Source organism: Pectinophora gossypiella, chromosome 3 (assembly GCF_024362695.1).
Source record: "Pectinophora gossypiella chromosome 3, ilPecGoss1.1, whole genome shotgun sequence".
Lineage (NCBI taxonomy): Eukaryota > Metazoa > Arthropoda > Insecta > Lepidoptera > Gelechiidae > Pectinophora > Pectinophora gossypiella.
The window spans coordinates 413,260-436,712 of NC_065406.1; the positions used below are offsets into that span (position 1 = coordinate 413,260).

At 38.6% G+C, this 23,453-nt stretch overlaps 1 protein-coding gene across 3 annotated transcripts in view; it reads right to left on the reverse strand.

The window, feature by feature from the left end:
* LOC126382221 (ecdysone-induced protein 74EF) overlaps nucleotides 1-23,453 on the reverse strand; it is a 275,974-nt gene that overhangs the window by 28,160 nt on the left and 224,361 nt on the right. For all 3 annotated transcript variants that reach the window (XM_050032002.1, XM_050032001.1, XM_050032003.1), the window contains one exon: nucleotides 2,936-3,058. In XM_050032002.1, the coding sequence (XP_049887959.1) occupies nucleotides 2,936-3,058 (123 nt within the window). The remainder of the gene's footprint in view (nucleotides 1-2,935; nucleotides 3,059-23,453) is intronic.

Sequence of the window (23,453 nt, forward strand, 5' to 3'; positions counted from 1 at the left end):
GAATTTTTCATAGCGCTCGACGACAAAGTGAAACTTTGTTGAGGCCTCAGCACGCCGCACGTCCGCACTGCAGTCAGTATTGCTCCCTCATTACCGTGCGCTATGCTCCGCTGATTGGTTCATTATCAAGCAAATTGAAATAATACTTACAATCAACATTACAAGTTTACAGCTACAACTAATTGTGCTGGAAATAGAGCCGATAGCGTAAGCTTCCAAAGTGGTTGTGTAATCGTCGATATTATATAATACATTTTGGCACTTATTATATTTAGAAATTCCTTTTGTAACAGCGCTCCTGTTCTCTCACCTGTAAATTTTCGTTTAAGTATATTTTCCTGTGTAAGTTGTTGCTACGAAAGCTTCTTTAGTATTCAAAGACCGTTACGCACATAGTAACTACAAATCGAAGGTGGCTGTAATATATTTTCCTTTTTTCGTATTCGTAATAGGCTTGCGATTGTCTGCAATCTCACCAAGTGGTAAGGGACGACGCGCTTAACTAGCAAATGCTTATTCATTCTAGCCTTGAAAACTTCAAGTATTCAGAAGAGAGTGTAGCACATCAGCCAGTAGTTTATGTAGCCAGAGTAATTTATATTATACATAAAAAGTTATAAATCTTTACCCGTATATGTTCTGAACAGGGAATTACAAAATTATATCTGTCTGTCATGTCCTTTTCACCTGACCTAAATTCCAGAAATATAATTATGAAATTTGTTTCTGAACTATTTTTATCCTATAAGGTTTGTTTGTGGTGGTATATCCACAACATAAGGATGAAATGCCTGCCGACGTCTAGTTGTCCGTAGATGGAATGGAGTGTGTGGAATTAACTCGTGAAGTTCTGTATGATGTGACTTGTATGTATTTATGGCATCCCAAAATAGTACATTTTTCTTTCTTTATATGTTTTCAATACGCTCTAAATCCAGTATAGATAACAAAACATACGGAAAATAAGTCCTATTATACTATTATATGTATTTATACTTACTATTATGTATATACTATTATATGTAACATCCTCGTTTTGTACACGGGTCCTGTCTGGCGAGGAGGTTATTCGCAACAGTCGTATAGCGACAGCCCAGACGGTTTCCAAGGTCCCCATTGGGTCCGTATCCCCGTAAAAGATTAATGTCAAAAGAGGAAAGTTTTGAACTTTCACGGAATTCCAATCTATAAAAGAGAATCTGTCTGCCCGGCGAGACAGATGGAAAATATGAGGAAGTCGCCGTGTTAAACAGCGTGTCTGCACGTGCCGGCGTTTTATGTAACTTTATTTATTTTTAATTATTATAACACATCCCACTGCTGGGCAAAGGACTCCCCTTCCTCTTTCCCTTTTTCGCGGTCCTATGCGTACTCCGGCCAGTCCCTCCGGCAAGCGTCCAAGTCGACACGCCATCTCTTTCGAGGTCTACCACGACGCCTGTACCCGTCATGAGGCACCCAATGCGTGACTTTGCCCAGCAGTGGGATCTTGTAGGCTAGATTAGATTACATAACATAAGAAAAAAGAAGAAACAATAAAAATAAAGGGGGGTTAAAAAGGCCACATTGAAGCAATTCATCTAAAATAGCAATATTGCAATTTGACATTTGCGCATATAAAAGTAAAGTGCGTCAGTCTACAAATGTCAAATAGCAATATTGTTTACTTAGATGAATTGAACGATGTAACCTACTACTTCAGCCCAGGATCTTCAGGGTCACTGAGCAAAATTGTCTATCTCTCTAGAATCTACAAGTAAGTACTAGTTCTTCGTCTCATTTCCGTTTTGAGCTACACATGAAGTTACATTTTGTACAGAACTGCGGTTGAAAGGAGAAGTTATTAATTCGAATGTAAAGGCCATATCTCACTAGAACACGAGGGTGGCGCTACCATAGTCTCAGTTGCGCTACCAACGAGGTACCAGGTGAAGTAAGTTTTTACAACTGCATCATTTCGTTGTTGGCGTGACCGTGGATGCACCACTATGGTGTCCTAAGTGAGATAGGGCCTTTATATTACGAATCAAAATAAGGTTAATTTATTAGATCACCTATATGGAATATTTGTGATTAAAAAGTACCTTATTTTTTGTCATTAAGGTAACGATTTTCACATATACTTATTGTGAAAAATCTTATTAGATTTTTTGTTTGTCAGAAGTTTGTGTATCATATAAAATCACTGAACTGAATGAGAGTTTTTTCACAACGAACATTTAATTTACGACGCACATTGTGTCTCAATGCTAACGTCATGGTTTGTTTGGTAACGCTGATAAAAATTCAGTCAAACATACTGAAATGTAAAATGTAGAAAGAATTAAACCGTTAGTATTTGACCTTTATACTCAATAACTTTATTGTCACTCCACAAAATTAAAAAAAAATACAGAATTGTGTATTATGTTTATATTCAAAAGGTTCGAATAAAAATAGATCTTTAATCGAATTGTCTCTATGAAATCGATTGTGACGACACAATGTTACATAATGCAACTATCAACTTAGTTTTAACTCATAATTAAAACACATAATAACGGGTTCTTACCGCGTTTAAATGGGGATATGAGACTCCCGATATTTCGACACTGTTGCAAGTGCCATGATCACAGTCATGTGTCGAAATATCGGGAGTCTCATATCCCCATTTAAACGCGGTAAGAACCCGTTATTATGTGTTTTAATTATGATAATAACCGCGTAAACTTAAAACAATGTATAGTTTTAACTCTATCTCTTTCTTGCATATATTGTAAGTGAAGAAGGGTACTAACGTTAGAGCTGTCAAACTAAAATTAGGTTAAGTTTGTGTCCGAATAGGCACCGACGCTGACGTCAAAACGACGTATCTATGGGCTAGGTTATGTGTTATGTATTTTGGTTGGGTTGAATATAGTATAGTTTTTTTTTATATCGAAAAGCGTGTACTTACCATTGGTATTGGGCGCTGTGTAGAGAGGATGTCGAGCTGCCGGTGAGGGTGCCAGGAGGCCGTGAAGGAGTGCCCTACCGAGGCCACGGGCTCCGAGTGGCAGACCCGCTGGTTCGCCGTCCACTGCAACAATGGCACCGCCTTTAGTACAACATAAAGGAAGATTCATCCTCTTGGTAAATTAGGAACTATTTAATTTGGTTGGATGTCTTTAGGTGGATCAAAATTGTTGTAGAGTGGATTTTTAAACTACTTGAGTATTTTTTGTCATTTTATTAGTGATTTTGGTGCAAAAGGTCAGTATTAAGTTACGTCTTTGGAAAATTAGGTATCCATTTTGATGTTATAATATGCCCTACGATCGTTGAAATATATTAAACGACTGTTTAGGCCCTGCTGTATTACGCATGCGATGTTATTTTCGTCTGTTTTGTTTCTATTTACAAATTGAGCAGCACGTTGTGCTTTTTTTGTTTTGATAATCCGATAAAAACAACGTGTTTGTAGGATCAGTAGTATTTGAGCAAAAGTAAGGTCAACTCAATTTTGCAATTAGGTGGAATCCTTTCGTTTTATTTAAATATAAATGATTATTAATCGATACTACCTTCTCTAAACCGGCGAGTATGCATGAAGTATTTGATGAGAATGGAAGAAGCGAAAGTGCTGTGCCAGCCTCGTAGTAAGTGGGATTCCGTGGACTTTGCCTACCCCAACGGGAAACAGGCGTGATGTCTTTGACATACATTCATACATGTCGTACGTAACAATTTTCTAGAACTTTTCCGTCTTTGTGTTGAAACGTTTATAAAATATGTATGTAACGATATTACTAAGTTGTAGAACTAATATTTCTCCAGTAACCTTGTAGGAATGTTGGCCAAACTGTAATTTGACGGTTTAGATAAAAATTGCGGCGACGTGTCGAGGACTACCTTCACGAACTTTACCAGACGTTTATCGAATGCCTTCAGGTTGAGATGTAGCGAGCTGTCGAGTGTCTAGACTAAAACGTGGGTAGCCTTTAGATTATAATTTATTCTGAACAATTTTATAACCTTCCCTAAGGTTTGTGCTCGTCAATAGTCTCAGTCGGTGTAAAATATCGACTTCTTTTCGAAATTGACCTTAGCGTCCTTGCTGTTAAGCTGTTTTTTAATTGTAACGTTACTTTGACATAAAAATAAAATCTTTTTTATGATATAAGTACCTAGTATGAGTCTTGACAAGTGCTCTGGAACTGAGTATGCAGTAGAGTATGCATAAATGCTAGTCTCCATCTCAACTTTGTCGACGCGACATTGAAACTATTCGACTGTTCCTAATGAAATGTCAGTTACTAAAACTTGCCTAGAATTATATTTCAAGCAGTACTACAGATGCCCTAGAGCCTGTCTGTTCTGCCTGAGTTAGCCCTTTGTTGTTCTAGACTTGTCTGTCTGGCTGTGGGGGTGTGTGGATGTGAAAGGTTACTTTAGTAGAAAAGTGATATTGGGTGATTCCGTGATTAGTTTCGTGTAGGCGAGCAGGAAGCGAGAATATTAATTTCCTTTGTCGGAAGTACTTAATATAATTCTGTCTACTGCTGGCAATAGTTCTCATTAAAATATTCTCGAAGGCCTTAATTGCCTAGATACAGACTTCAGACGGCCGTAAGCAACGCCGCAAGAAGATCTACAGAGTTCCGTGATATGTTCCTGGCGTTTATTTCCTTCAGGTGTTCAAGGGATCATCAGTGTACCCTGAGTTATACGGGACCCCGCAGATCGATACAATATAATGTATAATCCCGATACATCCTTGCCAGACGCTTCCGTGCGGCGACCTTGGGCCCACCCCCGCCCGGCCCGGGGTGGTCACAGGCCCACCTGTTGTCCCGCTCCCCCCCACGACCACTGCGCATGTTTGACGCAGAGAGCGAGACGGCTGAGTCTCGCAGGTCGATTTGTCTAGACGGCATGTGAACTCTTTACTGCCGGCCGCATGTGGAAAGCGAAACTCCAAACCATCGTCTGGCGCTATCGGGACTATGCAAATCATTTCCGAGCTATGAGCGGGCACGCGAAGCGGGGTTGAAACATCGCCGCCGGCTGTCGGACGCTAAGTGTGAACCTTCTTTATAAAACACCTCGACGGCTCTTTTATTCGCCTTGTATTTCAGCATGAAGGAGTTTACTTAATTAGGAAGTAAGCTGTTCTCGTTTCATCGATATTATAAGTCTGGGAGACTGCTTTGAATTTCATGGGAACACTTGGTAGATTAGAAAACTGGAGCTTTCATCATTATTGGAAGGATCGTTGTTTGCGTTGGCGCGGAGTGTATGAGACTGGAGTGGCAGCATTATAGCGCTGTATACAGCGGATGGCGCGGTCCGGATGCAGGCGTGCATTATTCAGCGCAATCCAGCGCTTGCAAGCATTTTAAGGGTCAGTGAACTTGCCACAATAGTGCAATAGCGTGTACAGTTCTGTATGTAAAACGGTTTCGTTTTATTGGTCTAGTTTCTTTGAATGGTTTCCTTTGTCGGATTATTTCGTCGTTATCATAATGCTGCTGGTGCGAGGTTTTAAAATTGTTTCGTAAATACGTAAATGTTGCAAAATAAGCTTTTAGCAACATTTTGAATGTACAATTTCATCTAGGTTGTTTGGTGAAAATAGTTTTTTTCGGCCTTCAAGTCGTTTGGGGAATTCCTTTGTTCAATGCCTAGGTAATAAATGGCTACGTTTTGAGTACTGCGGCAAACGCTGATCAATACTTTACTTCCGTCTGTACTACATAAATATTAAGGTGTTAGGCTTCAGAATACCTAATGTTTGCGGTTCAGAACAAATTAATATTAGATGTAATGTTCAATCGGATCGTATTCTGTTACCATTTAACTAATGGGTTCATCTTGACCAAATATCACAAGGAAGAATTGGTAATGAACAGAGAAAATCATCATAATGGCGTCGTTAGAAAAGTTAAGGTTACATTCTCAAAGTAAGTAACTTATTACATATGAGTGTTGTTAATTCTCTAAAAGGATATAGCTAGTTTGCAATACCAACTTGTCTCCTCAAACAGGGACGTCTGAAAGCATAAAGAGTTACAAAAACAAAACTTTTAAAAGGAACATTTCATAAGAAAAGCAAATTAATCCTTGGAAGAGCTTGCAAACCGCGGCGGACACATACAAACTCTATGCATAAAGAGCGAACGTAACCCGTCGCAAACTACTTTTACTTTCGTGCAACGTTGAAATATTAACTAACTTGCATAAGTTATACCTCACACCCCTAACTTTCTGGGGGTGTGGGGTCCAGGTGAATGCACGCCGCCCTCTGACGTCGGTTGCACTATGATGCTAAGCCGGTGAAACACTGGCATTAGGATAGTGCATTGTACACCCAGCCTTATTCGGGTTCCGTTCTCTGGGAAATGGTTTTCGTCTGGGCGAAATTGCTGTTTCGGTAGTTGCCTTTATTAACTTGATAACACTAAGGATTTTTTAGTAACGTTGTATGAGAGCTTGTATTTTGGAGGTTATACCCTTGTGTTTTGTTCAAACAGCATTTATGTAAGTACTTATGTAAGGCTTTAAAGACAGACAGTTCACCAGACTATTATTATTACTTTAAGGAAAGTTTAGGCAAATTAGCAAGGTTACATTTTCCTTATCGTGCCGCTTGGGAGTTTCCAAGTAATTACACCTAACAGCTTTTGCTAGATAATTTTATGTTTTTTTTTTAGAAGATGGAACCTAACGAGTTATCTGGGATGTTCACATATCCACATGTTATGCTCTTGTTGCAAGTGTTTGACCTGTCAGTGGTGGGGGAAAGGTCCCGGTGAATTATTCGCTATGTCCCACGACGTGTACGTTTACCCTACGAAGGGCGGGGTGGAGAAAGTTCTAGAATATGCTAGAGTGGGACGGCTCATTACCTACCCCCCTCATGCTTATGAAGAAAAAGGGAAAGCATTCCAGAGGTGGTACGAAATAGGGAGAAATAAGCTAGCATTTTGGAATTTATTCGTTGTCAAAATAAAGACTAAGTTATTCCCACAAAAGGCTTGTTTCAATTTAGAAGTGATTTGTCAAAGTTTCTTTATAACACTGCCCAAACGTCGGATGGCGGTGGTTTGTAAAATTCAATTATTGTCATAACACAGCTAAATTAAAACCAAATTAGTAAACAAGTGTCGTCACGGTTTGGCTGCAGTTTAAAAAATATTATTTTTACACTCGCCCGGACAAAGAGATGACACTTTTTTCGCGTTTTTCACTCAGTGGCGAAATATGCGTGCTTTTTAAAGACAGGAAATAATTAACTTGGAGCGTTCTGCTTCACAGGACCATCTTTATGAATCGCCGGATTTACGAGACGCTTTGATGAATATCGAAGAAGAATTTTCGCATATTACAGGATAAAGATATTTTTTCCCTTCAACATTCCTGTTCTGCGGTGCAAATAATAAGATGCGAAGCAACATCGCTGCTCTAAATGTTAATTAGTATCAGAGTGTTTTAATAACTTGTCGTGTTGGAAAAGTTTACTCGTAATTTAAAATAATACTTTATTAACAAAATGTTAATTTTTAACAACAAGCGGAAGACGTCATATTCTCTCGTGTGGATTGTCAGATCATTGGACCTCATGAACCCTGGTTTTAAGGTTACTATTAAGCCGCCAAAGGCCTCTGGCAAGGGTCATGTGATGACTACATACCCAGGACCGAATGCTTAACGTGTCTTCCGAGGCAACTCCGACAATCGGGTGATCAATCTCGCAATGTCCCAAGCAGACTAGGGATCGCAAAGTGATTTTTGTGAAATGTCCGCACCGGCATGAATATTGGACATCCTTTTGTTTTTTTTTTGACGTGACTTATTGTAGATTTGCCGCAGATGCCATTAACTACTTGGCCGGACAAATGGGGAGTGCTGAAGGCTCTCACCCGGTACAAGACAACGGTTTAAGACAACAGGCCTGAGGGTGCCCAGTATTGGACAACCGGATTGTGAGCCCAACGCTTAACCACTGGACCACGGAGGTGATTGGAGACGCCATAGACGGTGTTTAGTATAGATTACTATACTACAAATATTTTAAAAACAACACATAACATACCATCAAGCTTGTATCCCCGAAGGGGTAAGCAGAGTTGTATTGTCATCATATAGCCTTCATTATGCACACTGCTGTGTGCGTGTGAGTGATTTGATTGATAGAATGAGTGGAATTCTTTGCCGTCTTCTGTATTTCCGAATGCATATAACCCGGGTGCTTTTTTAGAGTGAACAGGCACCTTCTGGGCGAGCTCGCTCCATCTTAGGCCTCGTCAATGGCTTCGGGCAAGTCTGGGGCCAAGAGCAAACCCATCAAAGGTAAAAAAAAAGTTTATACCATAACTCCTCGGCAGCTGTTTAAGTTTTTCTATCAACAGTGTTATTTTCAGCGGTTGGCAGAATGATTATGGAAGAAAGATTGTGTTGTGACGTAGCTCCGTATGGGTCGTTATAGGCACCATGGGACCAATAACATTATAATGGTAGGTAGAAATAAACATACGTAGGTATAATGAAGTGATCAATAAGCAGGTTCAATGAGAACTAATGGCTGCTATTACGACCGTGATGACGTCATAACTCACTAGTTATGACTCCAAGTGTTAAGCTTAGGGACTGAGCGTTTACTACGATAGTTAGTTACCCAGATCAAAGGCCTCCGTTGTCCAGTGGTTGAGCGTTGGGCTCATGATCCGGAGGCTCCGGGTTCGAATCCCGGCGGGGATCACAAAAATCACTCTGTGAACCCTAGTTCGCTTAGGACATTACAGGCGGATCACCTATTGTCCGAAAGTAAGATGATCCGTGCTTCGGAAGGCACGTTAAACAGTTGGTCCCGGTTACTACTTACAGATGTAAGTATGTAGTCGTTACACGAGCCATGTCAGAGGCCTTTGGCGGCTCAGTAATAACCCTGACATTAGTTTTCATGAGGTTAGTATTCCACCTCACAACCCACACGATAAGAAGAAGAGACCTAGATAAAAAATAATGTAATATGCTAATAAAATGCTGATATAATAATAATATACGCAAAAAATATATATAAAACTATAGTTAATACCTTTTACGAAATATAATAAATAGCTTAATTGTCTGCTTAGAAATACGAGATACATTTTACATGTGTGTGGAGTTACTGACGTGTGACGTCATCAATAAATGTTGTTACTTACTTAATTCAAAATTAGAATTCGAAAATAAGTGAAAAATATTTTTTCATTGATTTTCTGTCATCTTAGATTGGCTTCTATTTCTAGATTAGTATTAAATCATTTATCTTCGACCAATTATTATTTACTCCGCTAGTGAAATGTTTACTGTAAACACTTATAAACGGTAAATTAAGCGTTTTTTTTGTATACTTCTTGCATTTAATAATCAAAAATGTTGGTTTAATAACCTTTCGCTAATACGTCGAATAAAATTACACGACAGACCGAAATTGAAATTGGCACTAGCAGGCGAGACTAAACAAACCAGTTAATAAAGCTATTATATATCGATACCTAACCTACCTAACTACTATCATAGATAAGGAATAATACTACGTACCAACGCTCAATCACTGGACGACCTCCGTGGTCCAGTGGTTGAGCGTTGGGCTCACGATCCGGAGGTCCTGGGTTCGAATCCCGGTGGGGATATATCACAAAAATCACTTTGTGATCCCTAGTTTGGTTAGGACATTACAGGCTGATCACCTGATTGTCCAAAAAGTAAGATGATCCGTGCTTCGGAAGGCACGTTAAGCCGTTGGTCCCGGTTACTACTTAATGATGTAAGTAAGTAGTCGTAACATGAGCCATGTCAGGGGCCTTCGGCGGCTCAATAATAATCCTGACACCAGGGTTGATGAGGTTGGTAATTCACCTCTCAATCCACATGATAGAAGAAGATACTACGTATAGAACAACTCTCCGCTCCCCGCCAGCAGCTGAGCTAGGTTTACCTCACCCCCTCGAACATGGTTTAGACTTGAATCGTATGGCGGCAGACGTCACACACACAGATGCGCGGGTACGATTATGTCAATGTGTGGTGTCTGTGTGTAAAACGAGGTTGTTTGTATGAAGTGTCCGGGGTGTGCTACTATTCTTACATTGACATAAGCTCACGGCTATATTCCGATTGGGGTAGTCAGATGTATGTCCATCGCAAGACCAACTAATTGCCCACACCTCACCGTGCTTGCTGTTAGATCAACGTGATAGGTGGTGAGCCGTATCGCCGTCGTGGTAAATGGTCGAGCCAACTGTGTTGGTGAAAACTGCACTTAAGATAAATTCATAACTCATTGGTGTAAGTCTGGTATCGGGATTCGAAACGGCGCTCCTCGTTTGAGAAATAAGCCGGTGAACCAGACGACCACGGTGACTGACCAAGAATGATCTTTTTTTATTTTTTTATTGAATTATTGGCGATTTCTATAAAAGTTACCAGCATATAACTTGCAGTCACATTTGGTGTGGAAGTCCTGTTGGGTATGATTAATAAGATTGATTAACATATATTATAATATAGTTTCCCATGACTTACGCCAAACATCCGGTATAGTGGGGTTGAGGAAAACCGCGACTATGCGCGTGCGCCCGAGTTGCGTTATTTGCATTCTATTTGATATTATATTGACGTAACACTAGCTGATAATTACTTTTTACTTTAAGCTATTATTGGATTGTACGCTGTTTCCTCTCTTGGTGATAACATTGAAAAAAGAAATATCTCGTACCTACATGCTTTCCTTTTCATTCCAGAACATAACTGTTCATGCCAAATTGGCTGTAAGGAAAAAAGAAGACGTGTTTGACAAATCACAACTCTGAGTGGAGACAATAAAAGTAACTATGGATTGACAGCTCGCGTCGAATCTCCCGAGATATGTGACGTCACAGCACATCCGGGAAGCCGTAGCTATTTTCAACCACAAGTGACCAGTTGTAATGGTCTCTCTCTATGAGACAAGTCTAAAAGCTTCAAGGTCATAATATAATGGTCAGGGTTTACCAACATTTCGACCATTTACAAGACCTCTATCTGAAAAGGAAAGTGTAAGTCTCAAGGGCTTATTTAATCTGGTCGCGTATAACTAATATTTAAACGAGTTGGCTACTTCCTTGACCTAGTGGTTAAAAGAACGGTTGCGGAAATTGAGGTCGCGGGTTCGAATCCCTCCGTTGTTGGTAAAAAAACGTCGTTACTGAAAGCGTGATTCATTGTGATTGTTTGTTTTGTGCTAGGTTTTTTGTAAGAATAAAATAATTGAAAATGGATGAATTATATTTTTGAAATTTTAATTATGAATTAGGACGTTTGATCACTTTTATTAATAACGTCACATGACTGTATTTCCGGTGGCGCAGCGGTAAACGCGCTCGGTCTGCGATTGTTGAAGTTAAGCAACTTTCGCAAAGGCCGGTCATAGGATGGGTGACCACAAAAAAAGGAAGGCACGTTAAGCCGTTGGTCCCGGCTGCATTAGCAGTCGTTAATAACCATCAATTCGCACTGGGCCCGCGTGATGGTTTAAGGCCCGATCTCGCTATCCATCCATAGGGACGGCCCGTGCCCCAGCAGTGGGGACGTTAATGGGCTGATGATGATGATGATGACTTTATTTCCATACAACTCTAAAATAATTCGTTTTGACGTTTTGGTAAAAAGTATCTCATTTGACTAGGTTGCCGAATAGCCAAGATTATGGGGTAAAAAACAATTATGGGGTAAGAATTCTCCAGTTTTAACATATAAATCTCCAATTTCAATATTATTCATACAAGTGCTACATCTTGAAACTACGCGTCTGTAACGAAATTTTTCGCGTTTGACGTATAGTTTCCGCGAGTCTGAAATAGACGCGCACGCGCATAGTTTCGTCTTGTCTACGCTACAGAATTAACCGCACTTTCTTCCTGCATCTTTTTATAGATCGTTTGGAAATCGTGAGCGTATTTGCTTTGCGAATAATAACGTAATATTTTCTTTTAATTTTGTACTTAATTGTAATGTGATTGGCTGATGGACTGATAAATTGTCCAAGTTAATCATATCTATCTACAGCTAATATCAAGAATCAAGAATGACTGAACATTTTTTGATGACTAGTACATACATAAATTCACGCCTATTTCCCACCGGGGTAAGCAGAGACTATGGAATTCCATTTGCTTCGATCCTGACACACTTCTCTTCACTCCACATTCAGCAATCGTTTCGCAAACGCACGCCGGATCAGAGTAGATCATAATAAACCTTTTCTAAGGACATCTCCAATTTGGTCAATTTGATTTTGATGACTACTTTTTTTGCTAATTATTTTTTTCGGGTTTCAACAGTTTGTAACAACAAATTAAGTGAACCAATAATATTGGCACCAGGGTTTATGGGGTTGGTAATCCAGCTCACAATCCACAAGATAGAAGAAGTGAAACCAAGAACAGTTAACCACATATTAGATTCCAAAATGTGCGTGTGTGTGTATAAGTGGTGCCAGTATTTATATATAATATTTATTTTTTTAATTTAAAGTGATATCAGTGTTGTCACTGTGTTACCGCAGTTAGGGAAAATATTAGTAAACTGCAGTCTATTGTGTATTCTGGGTTTTTCCAGCGGAATTCCTGTACATAATGATATTGGTTATTTAGAAATATTATTACGATATCAATATTGGAGGCCCAATTGCCAATTGCTCGCCCCCACAGGGGCCTTAAACATGGTGTGTTATATGAAAACTGTTGAAAATATCACATAGCACAGCCCAAACTGTTGAGAATATAAAAGTGCAATTTTGCACAAAGGTTTGCACTAAATAAGTCGCCGGCAACAGCCAGTGTAGCTTGTGTTATTTTTTACAGAAATTATGAAACATGTCTGATCATTATCTTTACAAAAAGGCGGAAGTCTATTGAACACACTTGGCACATATTTCGTTTTAATTACGCTTGAAATGAAAACGCTATTTATTCCGTTTATTCTTATTTAAGTACTGTAATAAGTGGGTTTGTAGTATGCATAAAAAACATGCACATATATCAACACTTAGCTACTGCATAATTAAGTTTTACATAGTTAATTTTTGGTTGTACATGGAAGTGAGTATTTTTTGTAAGTAATTGTCTTGTCAAAAGCTCCTCCTACCTACATCCTAATGTAAGTATTATTATGATCTATCCGAGTCCCGGCGGCTCTCTAATTGATTGACATTTGATTGCTCGTCACGGATGCGTGCGCGCAGACGTTTTTATACTTCCTTCAATTTCGGATTGATTCATCAATACCGGATCGAGTTTCGCTATATTGGCCTGTGCTTCTATTACATAATACTTTTTATATTTTACTAAAATAAAATTTATTGAAAAAAAAAAAGATATATTTATTCGTATACCTTACCTAGTTCATTGTCCAGTGCGTGACTTGCATAGTATAGAAATCTTTTAGGTAAGTACATCGTATTAAAATAGTATCCGCCAATGTCATATTTGTAACAATGGTGTCATTCACCCTCCAGACTAGAGCAGTATGTCCCAATGTGATCCATTCCGCACCAATGTGACTTCTATCTTCACCTCTGCACAGTGGTGCACTTGTTCCAACATGACTCACACAACCTACACTACACCACCCTGCTTTAATATTCAATTGAATTCAAGAGCACATTACTGACATACCTAATTGAATTATGGTCTGTTTACACTATCAACAATTTCACGGCGAATAATTCAAATTTCATGCGTCGAAAGGAAAATAAAACAAAATAAATGACTGTTTCTCGACAGTATTCTAGATTTTACGTCGCGGTATTTTATGCCAGATATGCATAAAATACCAACTGTTCATCTATTTTTACCCGCGCTAAAAAGTGAAAACCATTCAGAGACTATTATTGCGACTACTTATTTTAAAATACGCAAATGATTCGAATGGAAATAATAATAAAATTGAATAGTAAAAGTGCAGGGAGCATTTCAAGATGGCGCCGTCGGAAAAGCGCGCGCACTTTCCCGCGCGCGGGAAACTAAAGAAAGTGCCGCGCGTCGCCCGCGAAATGGAAACCTGCGATTACGCTGATAGACCGGCTATCTTACGCCTAATAACCCACTGCAGGCATGCACAGCTATAAGACGTCTATGAAACAGTTTTATCGTTATTAAATCGACGTAAAGTGCACACGCCATGAGAATTTTAAACAGCTCCCGCTGGCTAAGGATTTCAGTCATTCAGCTCGTCGGCGAAATTCAAAACATAAAAACTCTTTTGTGTTTAATATTTTTATACAAAAGCGTTCTCTATGCAACAAATTATGTAGTTACATAGTTTTTGAATAAGTATTTTTTATTTGAAGTCAAGACATATCATGAGTAGATAATTCTAGTATGCGGCTGACATTTAGCGCATGTTAAAGCATCATTATGGAGTGTTACTTGTATTATGCAAAGTGTATGAGTCATAGAGCAACTACCGCGCGGCTGTCCAAATATTTGGTACATGTATTATATTTGACAGATTTTGTGGAAATTCCACCAGTTTTAAAATTATAACGTTTTTCCTATAATTTCCTTACCTAAGCCGTTATTTCCGTGTTTATAAAGTGATATTATTATTATAAGTGGCTCTAAACTATTTTAACATTGGCATTTGATTATTACAATCTTCTAACTTTTGTAATTCATTTTTTAGATAAATTCTACAGTGATGGAGCGTATCTAATGTGGTAACAATCTCGTAGTGACATTGCTGCGCTCTGTAACTATTTTAACTGGCGGTCTGCGCCGGCGCACGTAAGTGGGTCAGGCGCGAAGGGCGCGATGCTCGCTTCCTACGCTTCCACTCGCTGCACTCGCATGTCCGGGTGAGCGGAGCTTACTATACTGCACTAGTACTATACTAGTATACATCAATCTATGTTTATACAGCACCTACATCTAGCAATATAGTAAATGTATGTATGCATCTACTAACTGACTGTACGCTATATGTTCACCCGCGTTATTAGGTCAACCGCAGATCTATTGCGCTGGACTAGATACGCTATGATATTTTAATATTATTATCGTACGATTTATCGATTCTAGTAACTTCTCTTTTTCAGACTATGAACGATAGCACATTTTTCCATTAAACGAACGCTTCATCAACTATCAGTGCATTGAGCAAGTGTAGTGCCGGCAACATTGATAACGGGTAGACACTTTCGCAACTGATTGTTCGTCCATTCGTCATGTCCCAGAAGCGGCGGTGGATTTCCACGGCCTTGTGGCTGACTGGCTGGCGGGTCTACGTGCAGCCTCGAACGTTGTGGTCTGTGGCCTCGTGAGGTGTGCAGCCACCTTCATCCACCCAATTTCTAAAGCTTATTAAAAAAACAAACAATAATTTAACCTTTACGTTTGATCACAACACGGAACGCACCTATTAGTGTAGGTATATCGCATCTAAAAATAAAATAGAGATAGGTTTATTTTAGTCACAATTTCGTGTAATTTGTGTCAGATAGTAAATAAAACATAATCAGTGACTTGTTTATCGTCACCACCGTATTGAATTAATTCTGATAACCGCTACGGGCAGATAAACGCATATCTCGATTACGCGATACAGAGGAAATAAGAAATAGGGACAAGGATATCGGCTCATATTGTTTGTTTCTCTATTACACGTGTACTTGTTGCAACATTCGGCCTGGTTCTTTCGAGAAACACGTTAAATATACAATTAAATCGTGAAAATAATTTTATTTAGGAAACTAATGAAATATGTCATCGAGAACGAAATCGCGCGTCTCCACGTCGGCCATGTTTGGTTGTGGCGCGCGAAAGTGAGTTTTCACGTGAACGGTGCATCGCGGCTCCCTTGACCCGATTGCGGCTCCCCCCCGCGCCACCCGCTCCCCCCCGCCGCACCACTACGATAGTAAACAGTCTAGGCGTTAGAGAACTGCATTCTGTGATCTGTGTGTGCGTAATCAGAGTCTATTTGCTGATATTATTAGCCGCGATGCCGCTTGGTCGCAGTGGAAATGTTTTCAGGGATGCGATTAGGTCGTCCTCGTTAGATTAGTATGCAACGTTATTTGTTTATATCTACTAATTCATTATTCATACAGATTCTCTGTCATAGAAACTGCAAGATTTTAAATGTCAAGTGCGCACGACGAGAGTTGTTTAGCATTCCGTATCGTCTTGGAGTGTTGTTTTAAATCGCACGGCGAGTAATCTGGGATTTTGTGTTCTAAGCGGCTGGTGCTTGCATTTGTGCAATACGAAGGCAGTTCAAAGGAAGTGGTCGGAAACCGGTTCCCGGGTCGTGCGCTCGTGGGCGGCACCACTCGCCTTCGAAATGTGAACTTTACATTGAAATATTTGCGAAACTGGAATTGTTACCACCATGATGTAATGGACCAGTAAACAATGCTAGTATCTGTTTGAATGGCTGACCTATATTCTAAATGTAGGTTTATTTACGGGGTTAAAACGCAGTGGGGGATGTGAGTGCATGAGGCAGGGACACGTTATGCATAAATAGGTACAGTATGTAATCAGTCAGTGATAAATGCGTTTTCCTTGTATGCAAAATAATACATTTCTATATTTTTGTCCTCAAATAACTTACTTTATTCAGGTTATTAGATCATCGCGCCAATAAAGTGCGAAAGAAACTGGCAGTTAAGAACAGTCTCATTTCAAATGTTCTTTTTCCTTTTTTGCCGGCGAGTCATCAAAAACTCGTGACGTTCGTTTGCGGCCAGTGACATAATTGTCGACAATTGGGCGTCGCCGAAAACCGGTGAGGCTGTAAAACCGGAAACGTTTGCCAATCTCAGATTGCGAGCTCGGAAGCCAGTCTGTTGGGACACCGCCACGCAATATCTGTCTGATATTCGTGTTATACAATACTCATTGACTACCTTCAGTCAGTAGTTTGTTACTAAGCTGTTGTTTGAAATACTTTTGCACAGTTTCCTCATATTTCAGCGAAGCTTTTTTATTTTGATGTTTTATGATTAACAAAACCTTGACAACCTCACGTAGGACACCTACATAACTGTCTAATCCCCATTCTAATCAATTGAACTTGAATTTGTTTTTCGGCCTTAAATCCATTGTTGTTTACATCTTGCGCTCATGCGCTGTGCGGCGAATTTAGGCTGCGCGCGCGTTTTCCTGTTTGCGCTGTAGGTCGCGTATGTTGCGCAATGGCTCATTCTTCGTAATAACTGGTTCTCGATCCTTGCCCAAAGCCGCAAGGAGAGCAGTGGGGCAGCCTGGGAAAGGTGTCGAAACTCTTGCGCACTGTCACTCCTCCCTTTGTAAAGGTCGAACGTAACGTGATTGTTTTCTGGATTGTTAAGTATCTTTATGTTGTCTGTCTACCAACATTTCTTTGGTTGTCTATATATTAGCTTTTTTTACAAGTTTTGTCGTGTAACTGTGAGAATGTTGCCAGATACGCTCATTTGCAATTTTAAATTAAATATTCTTCATTTCCTGTTTGTGTATTTGATGCGATGAAGTAAGATAACAATTTTATCTTTTGTGACGTTTTGCAAACAATGCAGAGTTCACGTATTAACTTCTCAACTTAGGCTTTTTGTCTCCGATCAACATCAATACCTCAGGACATACCAAAACTGGCTGCAAGTGGGCTTCTGATTGCTTTGTGGTTCTGCCGCGTTTATGTATGTATGTGCAAGTTGTAAATATCAACAACAACACTTATGCTATCAACAGGCAAAGGAAGCTTGGCGGTCCACAACAATGTATGGATGTTTGTGTATCTCGTCCGTCTGTTTGTTTGCTGGTCGCATAGCGCACGCGCCGCCGCCGGCACGCCGCCGCTTCCGGCAAACGCAGGATTTTACGATTTCTGCTTTACCGGTTTTTATTTATCGATTCTTTTAAACAACCGAGATCTGACATTGACACAGATTGTGTCGTAATGGTTCTCTACTATTTCTGTGATTAAAGGATTATCTATTCTTTAAGGAATATTTACTTAACTTTATTTCCAAATGACTATGAATATTGAATTCATTTAATAAATGGCGAATCATTTATCGACGGATTAAATTCGCTAACGCGTGACTTCTTCTTAATTGAAATGTGCTGAATTTGATAAACCTAATGCATTTTGTACGGTAACCAGTTCTATATATAAAATCTCAGTTTTACCGGATTTCCTGAATCTGATTACAAGTGGTTAGGAGTAGTTATTTCGTGGATCATTAATCTCCAGCGTACCTGCGCTGGCGCAACGTGTCCTTGTCACATCCGCGTTGTGAAGAAATCGGAAATTAACTTGTAAAAACACTTTTTATTGCCACATTTAATTGCTGTTCTAAACTATAACCATACATTCTCTTCTAGGAAACACGGACGTTAACATTATTATAGCTTTACATAACATAAATAATCTATATACCTCGCATTGCTGGGTACAGACCTTCCCTCAATCAAGCTGAGTATGGGCCATACGCCACGCTGCTCCAGTGCGGGTTGATGGATGCGGACGGGCCCAATGACTTAACGTGCCTTCCGAAACACGCCCTTATCGAGAATCGAACCAGGATTGTGAGTCCAAGGCTCTAAGCACTAGACCACAGTGGCTGTTATAGCTTTATTTATTTGTAATTTTATATTAGAAACACTTCTGAGTGTTTTGGTGTTTTGATAACGAGATGGAATTAAAACTACGATACAGTAGGTACCTAACCTACAGTTTTATTAATTGTTCTATAAGTTATTTCACAGGAACCGTTACCATGGGAGTTCTTCTCACAATTTATTCGTTTCCGTAGTTCCAGTAGCATATGAGTTTGGGACCCATGGTAACCTTTGGACAGTGGTTGGGCCGGCGGCGTTTTTACAACACACGGGTTGCCTAATATCCGAGTGACGCAAGTGACGCACGCGACGCTGCGCCTGCGCCTTGAGAACGCCCACCGACACCCGGCCCGGGTTTCAAAACGTTCTCACACGATTTTTTTCCGCAAGTTTTGTATGCGAACTTTTTGGTTACAAAAGAGATCGTGATAAATTATATTTTATTTTTTTAATTGGGTTCTATCTACGAGGCAAATGAATAGAACGGTCAGCCTATTTTTTGTTCAGTCACGGCTAGACTATGTAATATGTAAATAGGGAAAGTCTATAGTTTTCTGTGGATACCTGTGTATCATGATACAAATATATTCAATGATATGTTTCCTTGCATTTCATTTATTGGGTATTATATCAAGTTACCATATATATTTGTTGTATATGTATGGTCTAACAAAAAGCTCGGTGAGGTGTTCATCTTGCGATAGATGTACCTCTGACTACCCTAATTGGGATATAGTCGTGAATATATGTAAACGTATACAACATTAATAGATAATTTAAACATATAATTCGGGTTCCTACCGTGTTAAAATAAGGTATATGATGATAACCGCGTAAACCTCAAACAACATTAAAATATTATTTGAAAAAAAAAAAGAACATCTTACTTTAATACATGTATAAAAAACATGTCTTTTTAACTTAGGTTCTCCTTTGAATGTAGAAATTCGAAGAAAAATATATTAATATATATTTATAAAAAAATAAGTGTTTACTCTGGCTCTAAGTCCATATATTTATTTTAGTCTAGGTCTATTACCTAAGGCTTGAGCCTAAATAAACTAAATTAGGCACGTGTAATGAATCTAAATTATTTACAACGATTAATAACTTATATTTATACAGCGTCGAATTAGCTTTGACGTGGAACTATGACTTATTTTAAGAATAAACTTAAAATCTAAATCTTTCTTAGTTTTATGTATACTCTGGATAACTACTCGTAATAAACTGGTGGGTTAAAATATATTGAAGCAGATCATCATAATAAAAAATTGCTAAGTATTTGAAATTTGTTGATATAGTGCAGTTTTATATGCGCAAACGTATGATAAATATTTAATATATAAGAAATTAAATAAAGCTGAGTGTGCGGTAGAGTTTGCCGCTCTAGGATTGGCTTGCACAGCCATGAAAGAAAGTGCATTTCTTTGAGGCAATGACGTCATAAATCGTCTGAAACAGACGTATAAGGCCAATGATGATGATGATGAAATAAAGCTTTAGGTAGTGCAGTATCATTGTGTCGTAGCAAAAAAAAAAAGATTAAATTCAAAAGGTAGAAAAAGAATACAGAACGACATCTCGTTTTTCTTTTGTACAATATTACTTTTGATACTCTGCATATTAAACAAACTAACGTAGATTTAAGCTGCAAAATAATTTATTTAAATTAATTACTTACATATTTACTCTAAGGGTGGTATTAATAAACTAAACTTAGCTGAGACTGCCATCAAGATCATGCTCAAGTGCCTGTTTTTATATGAGAACTGTCACATTGACATGATCTTGAGGGCAGTCTCGAAGCTGAGATTAGTTTATTAATACCACCCTTAATGAAGACCAAATGTTACATGCTGACCAGTTGGCCACTTTTTTTTGGTCGGTTTTACAGTTGTAAATACCATTTTTATTGCACATAAATTAATTACGAATTAAAAATATACCTAATTTGTGACATAAAACCCTTCATAATGGTACAAACAGTTTTCTATTTAATTCACATTTTGTAGGAAATCCAAGGTTGTCTGGTATCCAGACCCAGGGTTTATTTTAACAGAGTCTAGACTAAATTGTAATTGCTTTCTTTTTCGAGAACAAAGAATTTTCTAATAAGTACCTACTGGGTGCTTTATACAGTTAGCTAAAAAAAGTTTATGATTTAAAATACAATGCTTAGATTACTCGACAAGGTCGATTTTATGAGTGTGAATTTGGATCATATTAATATCACGTAGTTTTCAGATTTTCACCTCTGTCTTCCCTTTAATTATGTTACGTTGTATCTGAATCATGTGTATATCAGATTATGATCTATATGTAACAATTTAAAGTGCAAAAAAATAACTGTACATACCTCCCTACCGCACCTATGAAGACGCTGGAATTATAACGATGGATATTTATTTTTAAAATAAACTTTTTTTAAATGTTTGGCTTGGTTACAAAGATTTTTAAGCCAAACCATTTATTTTTTGCGAATGAGTGTTATATATAATTATATGCACCTGATTCTTGTTTGTTTTAATATATTTAGAAGATGAAATTGATATTTTAAATAAGCATCACAATATCTTATACCTGTATTATATTGATATGCTATACAAGTGCATCTAATAATAAGGAATGAGGAAGCTGATGTGTTGTATTTCACCTATATTTAGAATAAAGGTTGGGAGGAAATATACGAGTGCTGTTAAATACGTGTTTCTTATGAATTGTTCCTTTGAATTAAACAAATAAAAATACTGAGTGGCTTGTTTGTATTCGTATGTCTTAAAGATGAAAAAAAAATACCAAAGTAGACATAAGCCGTTCTTCAATGCTTAAAAGGTTTACTCCACCAAACGGTTCCACTGCTGATTGGAGAAGAAATAATTAGATCAGAGTCATTCTAAAACAATTAATTTCCTAAAATGACCCGAAGGGAATCGAACTTGCGGCCTCTTGTATCTGTTTATACACTATTTTACATAGACGTATAGGCTTATGACTATATTTTCCTAACTTAGGTGAATAATGGTGCAACTCATACGAATTTCCACGAAGCGAGTCGATACACATTAACTCTAAAGCTATATTTAGTATAGGAAGTCTAGTCCGCTATATTTACGTACAATACTAATTGTCCACGAACGACTTTACATTATATAATGTGTGTGTTATGTGTGGTGTATGTAGTGTGTGTATGTGTGTGTGTGTGTGTGTGTGTGTGTGTGTGTGTGTGTGTGTGTGTGTGTGTGTGTGGGTGTCCGTCTGACCGGAAGACGAGTGACATCACAGATTGCCATTACCTCCTGGCTGACGCATGCGCTAGACAGACCACATTAGTTGTTTGTTATCTGTGGTCGATATATTTTTTAAAGTTATAATTGGTGTTTTATGAGGCCAGTTATTGAGTGGAGAATTTTTATTTATTAAGTTTGTTGAGAATTTTAAAGTAGATTAGGTTTTGCTCGTCGGTATAGAGATATTCCGAAACCAGACTGTAGTTGTGTCAAGACTGTTTGCGGCACATTAACTGATTGTCTAAAAGGACAGGGTTTTAACTTTGTCCCCCAATACGGAGAAAGGCCATAAACAATTTAAAAAGCATTACAACCATTTCTCGAAAATTGCAATGTTTGTTCAATTTGCAAAGAAAAAAACATCTGCAACGTAATACTAGACAAAGCAACCGAGGTACCGTTGCAAAATGAGGAACAGAACCATAAATTTGCTAATAAAAAGTTTTGTGTTACGCAAAAAACCGCGAAAATATGCCGCCGATCTTATTCAAAAAGCATAAGCATCGTTTAAAAAAGGAACGGTACAGTTAAGTTCTTTTTTATAGTCGGGGGTGTACTGCTACCGGAGGCAGGTAGGTTTTTTTTAATACCCGTTTAGAAAAATTGGGTTAAATATTTTTTGTTTGACAGATGAACCGGGCAAGGTGAGCGGTGTATGGTTACGGAAACCGCTGTTTTTTCATTGCATGACCCTATTAACTTATTTTTTTGGCAAACATAATCAGTTCATATGTTTAGTTCCAGTTTTCGAGTGCAGCAAAAACCTTACCAGTCAGTCGGCCATTTTTTCGCGCTGTTATATTATAGTCAGTAGAGGGGGCCCCAAAGTAACAGTGGCCGAGCGGGTCGTGTCTGTTTGTCTGTATGTGTTGTGAAACCTAATAGCCTTGCGCCGCGGTTGAAGGCCGGCCAAAACTGCGCGCGCGGCCCCACGCCCAGATGTGCCCGATTTAAAGAGCATTGCACGCATAATACATAACCGATAAGATTACTCCTCGATAAAATACTGATATCCCGCCGCCTATCGCAAAACACCCAAATATGTTTTGTCTAATACACCTGAGATACGGATTCAACACTTCCATTCATTTCACACAAAAGAATAATGAAACGATTGAAAGATGTGTTAATTTGTTAGTGTAAATTCATCATAAACATTTTTGTTTTGTGAGGAAGTTGTAAAACAGTTTATAGATTACCAATAGACGGTGGAGTTTTGGCTGTGTTTATTTATTTTTGGAATTCTAAAAACGGATGCGTTCACGTCATTTGAATACTAAAAGTGCATACAATAAAAAACGAATGCAACAGAATCTGTTTTTCATATTCGTCTCTTTCCGATGTTCAAAAAATTCTTTAGAATGACAGAGATGGACAGAGCAGGAAGCTATTCAAAAAAAGAACAACCCTTCCTCACCCTTTGGGGACATTCTATTGTTTACATTACGACGAAACATCATAAATGTCTTGTTAGACACATTAATTTTGACTCGAATAGTGTTGATTACAAAGTTTAAATTCTATTAACGCGTCGTGCCGTTAAAACGAATATTAATGGGAAAGGATTGAA